The 7649-nt window shown below is 39.1% G+C and overlaps 1 protein-coding gene across 1 annotated transcript; it reads left to right on the forward strand.

The window, feature by feature from the left end:
• The first annotated feature begins 2122 nt into the window (after positions 1–2122).
• LOC102203904 (polyserase-2-like) lies at positions 2123–5820 on the forward strand. Its single transcript, XM_005753091.1, has 8 exons — positions 2123–2148; positions 3103–3371; positions 3460–3605; positions 3683–3926; positions 4758–4929; positions 5022–5293; positions 5362–5456; positions 5560–5820. Exons 1-8 carry the CDS (start codon positions 2123–2125, stop codon positions 5818–5820), a joined length of 1485 nt encoding a protein of 494 aa, XP_005753148.1.
• Positions 5821–7649: the final 1829 nt, after the last annotated feature.

A 7649-nucleotide genomic window follows, 5' to 3' on the forward strand; every position in this document is an offset into this window, starting at 1 on the left:
ACCTTAGAACTGAAGAAGCTTCTCGGATGAGAGGTGAAACGTCTTCAAGCAACTTAAAGAAGTCCAGACGCTTTTCTTTGCAAGCTCCTTTGAGTATGCTCAGTTGTTCTAAAATGTCATGAAAAAGTCAAAAAGCATATCTGGACATGCAGACAGAAGATATTATTCGTTTTATTCAATAATAAAAGTAACAGGTGCAACATGAACTCTTGGATGAATGTGTAGTTTTGTTTATTGTGCATGCCATCTTTGTCAGGTAACATATTAGTTATGAGTGTTACTCTAAAGATATTAATATTAATCTTTAGTTATTTCTATCAATGACATATGTCAACATGTTTAAATAGAGAGTTTACTAAAAGTACTAAGTTTCCAATTCTCTAAAGCTCTACTGCAGTGATGACATGTATTCCAAAAGATATTCTCTCATCTAACACATCTTTCTATAATTTCTTCTAGATATTCAGTTGAATTGCTTAACCTGCAACCTACAGACAGGCCTCCCAGAGGTATGTTTTTGCAAGTATTTTACTGACATTGTTAATCAGTTTACGCAGGATAAAAGTTTCAAGTTGTATCACAGAAATGTCTAGATTTTTGTTTTATAAAATATGCAATCATGATAATAGTATTTAGTTTCTTTAAATGACATTAAATACATAATTAATAATTCTGTGAAGTTTTGCTGTTTACAAGTTCTTAATCAAGCTTTTTTAATGCTAAAATATAATATAGTTGTTATTTATGAATTTTACATTTTAAGTAAACTGTACAGTTATTTAATTGCATTCCTCATCAGAAAAGTTTGTTTTATTATTGCTGTCTACAGAGCTCTGCAGACAGCAGCTTTAGTCTCATGGTTTGTCATTTGTTCTTCACCTGCATGTGGCTTGGTTATCTTACAAAATAAATTAACATGACTTTATCTGTATAAATCTTTGATTTCAGGTAGTGTTAGTATATCAGTGACTTAATTTAAGGTGATTTTTTAAATAGTCTGAATACTTTACAAACATTTAAAGATTACATGTTCCTGTTTTTTACCCATGAAGTATGGAATGATTCATGACAAGGAAAAAAATTGATAATAAACAATTTTAGTTTTAGGGTGTAAAGGGAATGAGTCATAATGGTTTCCTTATACAGTGCGAATAGTTGTCAAATCATGGCAACATGATACTAGCTAGTCATTAAGACACTTGACAGCACCAGTAAATATTTTGTAATTAAAATATAATTTTATGTCTTAATAGTAAACCGTAGGTTTTTCATTGACTTTGAAATTAATATTAATGTAGCAAGAATTACTGAACTGTGAAAAGGGCAGAAGTCTGTCATGGAAAATGACATAAAAATATCACATCTTTTTTTTTTAAAGTGCACTCTGGTCTTTAAGCTCTGGTCATTAAAAAAAATCACTGGAGTTCTGTAGTCTTTGTCCCAGAAATTAAAGGAAGAAGGAAATGTTTCAGCATTCTGGCTGTGGGGTGTGCACGTGGGAGGAGCAAATATAAAAGTGGCACACGGTTTATATATTTGCCACTCACTGACAGCTGGCTCACAAGTATAAAAAGAGGGACACGCGAGAACTGTGTAGTTACACAATGGTGTTAAGGAAGTGGATTCATTTATTGGCTTTGGTGAGCCTCCTGTCTGCAGGTAAGTCAGACCAACATTTGCATGTAACATAACTGTATGCAAATATAAAGTCAGGATCTCCTCTCTTGAACATCACTGATCCTGTTGTGTTTCTTTCCAGAATCAAATGCTCAGCTTGATGGTAGGTAAAAAGAGTTTCTCTGAGTAAAAAAAAAAAAAAAAAAAATTCATAAAAGTTATAAACTGCTTCATTTAATTATTTATGTTTTTGACATTACAATTCATTTCATCAGCGATCCAACTACAAACAGGGAAAAAAATGTTTTCCATATTTCACAATGATTTATGTTGCTTCTTAAGTTTGATCCTGCTGATCTTTGTTTCAGTATGTGGCACTGCTCCACACAGCAGCAGGATAGTCGGAGGTGAAGATGCTCCACCTGGATACTGGCCGTGGCAGGTCAGCGTGCAGATATTTGGTAAACATTTTTGTGGCGGTTCCCTCATCAACAAAGAGTGGGTGATGTCTGCTGCTCACTGCTTCTTTCGGTGTGTAACACAAACATCTGTTTAATCTTTATGCCTAAACTGATCCAGCTAGAACAGGGTAGAGGTGTGCAGATCGATCCAAATATCAATAGTACTGATATCAACTCTGACATTGATATCAAATCGATACTAACGCGATGCGATCGATACTTTGTGTTTGTGGGCACAAGTTCAAGTACAGGTGGGGTGGGGGAATCAGTGAATAGCAAAGGTGATGTCTTTCAGCCTGCTGGTTCCAAGGCAGAGGCTCATTAGTCTCCTTCCCGATAGCAGAAAACTGGAAAAGCTGTTTGACAGATGAGTGGAGTTATCTGTAATGCAGAGGAGTTTTTGGGTGAGGTGAGTGCAATAGATGTCCTGGAGGGAGGGAAACGAATCACTCACAATCCTCTCTATTACTCTCACTACTCAATATAGCTTTTTCTGGCAGGACCCAATCAGAAGCCATTAGATACAGTGATGCAACTGGTGAGGATACTCTTAACAGTGCCTTTGTTGAAGGCGCTCATAATGGGGGTTGAAGCTCTTGCACTCCTCAGTATGTGGGGAAGTAGAGTTGTTGTTAGGCTTTACTGACCAGTGATGCTGTGTTCTTTGAGCAGGAGAGATCTTCTGAGATGTGCACACCAAGAAACTTGAACCTAAGAAAGCTGCCTATATAGGTTAAGTACTGACATCGGTATTGGTATCGGTAATACTGGCCCTGTATTTATTTGATATCAGATTGATACCAAATCTGCAGTATCGCAGAACACTGGGCTTTGACTAATATTTGTCAAGGAAGGCAAATATCAGATTAGGAATACTGAAACTGCCAGCATTCCTGAAACATTTCATCAACATAAATGTTAAAATACTGGCTCATGCATAAATACAAATATTTACAGTTCAATGTTTTGTTTTGTTTTTTCATCAAAACTTCTATATTTTCGTTTTCTTTTTTTTTAACTTTAGTTCAAGTCCCTCTGGGTGGACGGTTTCTCTTGGTCTTCAGAGCCTGCAGGGTGCAAATCCAAATAAGGTGTCCAGAAATGTTGCCAAAATCATTTTGCACCCAAACTATGACAGTATGACCAACAACAATGACATCGCTCTGCTCAGACTCTCCTCACCAGTCAGATTCACTGACTACATCAGACCTGTGTGCCTGGCAGCAAGTGGCAGTGTGTTCAACAATGGCACTGATAGCTGGGTGACTGGCTGGGGTGCAGTCAAGGAGGGAGGTGAGGCTGTTGTTGGTGTTTCAGTGTTCATGTGTTCTGTGGTTCATTGGTTTGTGTGTAAACAGCTCCTCGTCTTGCATCCCATCAGTGGCCTTACCCTTCCCTCAAACGCTGCAAGAAGTGGAGGTGCCAGTTGTGGGAAACAGACAGTGTAACTGCCTGAATGGAGTGGGCACAGTCACAGACAACATGATCTGTGCTGGTGTTCTGGCAGGAGGCAAAGACTCGTGCCAGGTAGGCTTCCTCATCTCATTTGGTTACATAATCAGATGTTTCAAAGATTCTCAGATGTGTCCTCTTCATCTCTACAGGGAGACTCCGGAGGTCCAATGGTGAGTAAACAGGGCTCTGTTTGGGTCCAGTCTGGAATTGTAAGTTTTGGTTTTGGTTGTGCTCAGCCCAATCTGCCAGGAGTCTACTCCAGAGTGTCCCGTTACCAGTTCTGGATCAAGTCCCGCATTCGCTCTAATAGGCCAGGATTTGTACGGTTCATCTCCAGCGGGCTGGATCCTGACAGCAGCTACACCTGTCCTGGTCCTCTAACAAGACCCTCAAGTAAGTCTCAGGTTCCAGTTTTTCAGTTCCAATAAATGAATATGGATAAGTATATAATGTTTTCAAATTTTCTGTATGTGTAATTCAATTCAGTGTTATTATGCAGCACCAAATCACAACAACAGGTGCTTCAAGGTGCTCTATATTGTAAGGTGAAGACCTTACAATAATAGAAAATAGAGAAAACCCCAACAATCATATGACCCCCTATGAGCAAGCCCTGTGGTCAGTGGGAAGGAAAAACTTCCTTTTAACAGGAAGAAACCTGGAGCAGAAACAGACTCAGGGAGGAACACGACCGGTTGGGGTGAGGGGAGGAGGGTCATCTGATCCAGCCCTAAGTGTTTGCTTTATCAAAAGAAAAGTTTTAAGCCTAATCTTAAAAGTAGAGATAGTGTCTGTCTCCCAAATCCAAATTGGAAGCTGGTTCAACAGAAGAGGGGCCTCACAGCTGAGAGCTGTGTTTCTCATTCTACTTTAAAATATGCTAGGAACGACAAGTAAGCCTGCACGAAGCGCTCTAATGCTGTGATACAGTACCACAAGGTCATTAAGACAAGATAGCGCCTGATTATTCAACACCTTACATGTGAGGAGAAGGACTTTGAATTCAATTCTGGATTTAATGGTGGAGCCAATGAAGGGAAGCAAATATAGGAGAAATATGCTCTGTCTCTCTCTAATCCCTGTCAGTACTCTTGTTGCAGCATTTTGGATTAACTGAAGGCTTTTCAGAGATTTTTTGGACATCCTGATCACAATGAATTACAGTAGTCCAGCCTTGAACCACCTAAAGCATTTGCCTTTTTCATTTTTTGTTTCTTCTTTCAGTGTCAGTTTGTGGCAACACCCTCGTGAACAGTCACACAGGAGGAGACAAGAGCACTGTACCCGAAGGAACTTGGCCCTGGATGGTAAGTCTTCACCAAAATGGAGTGCACAAATGTGGAGGAAGCTTAATATCTGACAACGTTATACTCACAACTGCACAATGCTTCTCTACGTAAGTACACAAACAGCATTTATAATTTTTAATTTTAAAATATGAGCTGTTTGAGATTTGTCTTTTAATTGTGTCTTCAATCCTCCTGACAGCACCAGTCCAAATGCCAGTGAATGGAATGTGTTTCTTGGTCTTAGACTCGTAAATGGTTCCAAAGAGTTTGAGACATCTTTGGGTGTTTTGAACATTACAGTGAGCAAAATGACTGGCTCCAATATTGCACTATTGGAGCTGTTTGAATCAGTCAGTTTCAACAATTATATCCAGCCTGTGTGTTTGGACATTAGTGATTCAAGGTCTTTCCCCATTGGTAGTCAGTGTTTGGTGACAGGCTGGGAAAACAAGAACAACAGCAGAGGTAAGGGTTTGCTGTTTTAAATAATTGCAGTGTCTGAATATCTTTGGTTGCATTTGCAAATATGACCCCTACAGGTGCTGTTCTTCAAAACATGAAAACTCAAGTTGCAAGTTGTGGCAATCTTTCTGATTCAGATCAAATTTGTACTCACACCATGGATCTTCAAGAGGTAAAAACAATATTTATAATTGTATCCTAAATGTGCTTGGACTGATGCTTTCAGGTTCGGTGTTTGTTGATCACTGATCATGAATCCTGTTTTATATCCACAGGGAGGTCAGGGCAGCCCATTGCTGTGCAAGTCAGAGTCATCATGGTTCCAGGTTGCTGTTGTAACAGTCTGTGAAAGTAGACTGAGCCATGGAGATGTTGATGTCTTTACCAAAATCTCAAGATTTGGGTCATTCTTAAAGGAGATTATTGATGAAACACCATCTGCTGCAACACTTTTAACAGGAAGTTCACCTGATTTCTCAGTTTCCTTACTGATTTTTTTTGCTGTCCTCATTATCTCCTTGTTCCTGTTGTCATGATTTGCTCTTGTGGGTGGTTGGTGTAGTTCATTATTACAAATTACCAACTGATGCCAAAAGTCTTTATTAACACCCATTCATATTTACTTAATGTAGTTATGATGCTCAGGTCGATATGAAGAAAATTATTCATGTGAATATTTCTAATGAAGTTTAAAAGTCTTTTTTTTTTTATATTTTGGAGTGTGATGGTATGTTTCTCTAAACAAATTATACAGGAACATTTCTTTGTGCATTCTGAAGCTGTTGTCTACTTAAAAATTGTATAAATCGTGTAAGAGCAAAATTGAAATGTAATTCTAATTACATACTTATTATAATAAACATTGATAATCCATCCATCCATTCGCTTCCACTTATCCTTTTCAGGGTCGCGGGGGGCGCTGGAGCCTATCCCAGCTGTCATAGGGCGAGAGGCGGGGTACACCCTAAACAGTTTCGCCAGTCTGTCGCAGGGCCAACACACAGGGACAGACAACCATTCGCACTCAGTTTCATTTGCACATTCACACCTAGTGACAATTTGGATTATCCAATTAACCTATCCCCACAAGCTGCATGTCTTTGGACGGTGGGAGGAAGCCAGAGTACCGGGAGGGAACCCACGCAAACACAGGGAGAACATGCAAACTCCACACAGAAAGACCCCGGCCTGATGGTGGAATTGAACTCAGGACCTTCTTGCTGTGCGGCAACAGTGCTAACCACCGTGCCACCGTGCTGCCAAAAAATGATAAAATAATGTTATTTTTTTGTTGTTGTTTTTTTAGATAACTCAGGGCTAAATATTGCATATTTTGTTTATTTGTGAGCAAAGCCATTCACATTATCAGTAGTGATGTGCGGATTGATCCTGAAATATCAATTCCTTCGATACCAGTCATTTATGTTCTAGAATCGATTCTCACATTAAAATATCGATATTTTAGTAATTTAGGGTAAATTTGTAGTTTATCATTAACATGAACACAGTGGAAAGTAACTATATCATTCAGATTGTCTACATTCGAAGGAACTACTTCCTCTTCCGCCTTTCATAGTCATGTGCGAAATACGGCTGCATAAATGTCTCGCAGCCCCTTGGCGTGCGCACTCACAACAATGGCTGAGCGTAATTGGGGTCATGTGCGGACGTATTTTACCTCCACAAACAGCTGAGATGGTTTGCGATACATGTGGCAAAAAAGGGAGGTGTTGTAGCCACACCACTAACATTGTCAAACACCTCAGAGTAAATCATATCACAGAATATGACGAGCGTATGTTGAAGCGAACTGAAGAGGAGGACAGGGACAGGTGCTGCTAGGGCGAGACAGACGTATCTCACTGAGTCCTTTAGTGCTGCAGGCAGGCAAGGTGTTCAAATAGCGCACAACTTCAGTTTTTTTATTTCTATATGATGAACTCTGCATTATTAAGTGATAAGAACAAGTAATCTGTTGTCCTGTAATCATTATGATGCTATAATTTGAGATACAATAAATAAAATAAGTTTTTGTACAAAGTATCGGATCAGTATCGCCGATACCACACTGAATTTTACTTGGTATCGGATCGGAAAGGAAATCAGTGGTATCACACATCACTAACTATCAGTGACAGTTTTAACAAATTACAGCTTTTTTCACAAGTTAAATGCTTTTAAGCATTTATACTGAATTTCATAGATTTACGTTCATTTTCTGTGACTAAAGGTGTGTCTTTGCAATGGAAGTTGTAGTGGTCCACAATGGAAGCAGGTACATGGTGACATCTGGTTTTGGTTTATTAAACCCCCCAAAATATGACTATCCAGAGTTGGGACCAGGAAGCAGAGTTGCAGTCTTACA

The sequence above is a fragment of the Pundamilia nyererei genome, unplaced genomic scaffold, assembly GCF_000239375.1.
Source record: "Pundamilia nyererei isolate P.nyererei 1_Seehausen unplaced genomic scaffold, PunNye1.0 scaffold00400, whole genome shotgun sequence".
NCBI classification, from domain to species: Eukaryota; Metazoa; Chordata; class Actinopteri; order Cichliformes; family Cichlidae; genus Pundamilia; species Pundamilia nyererei.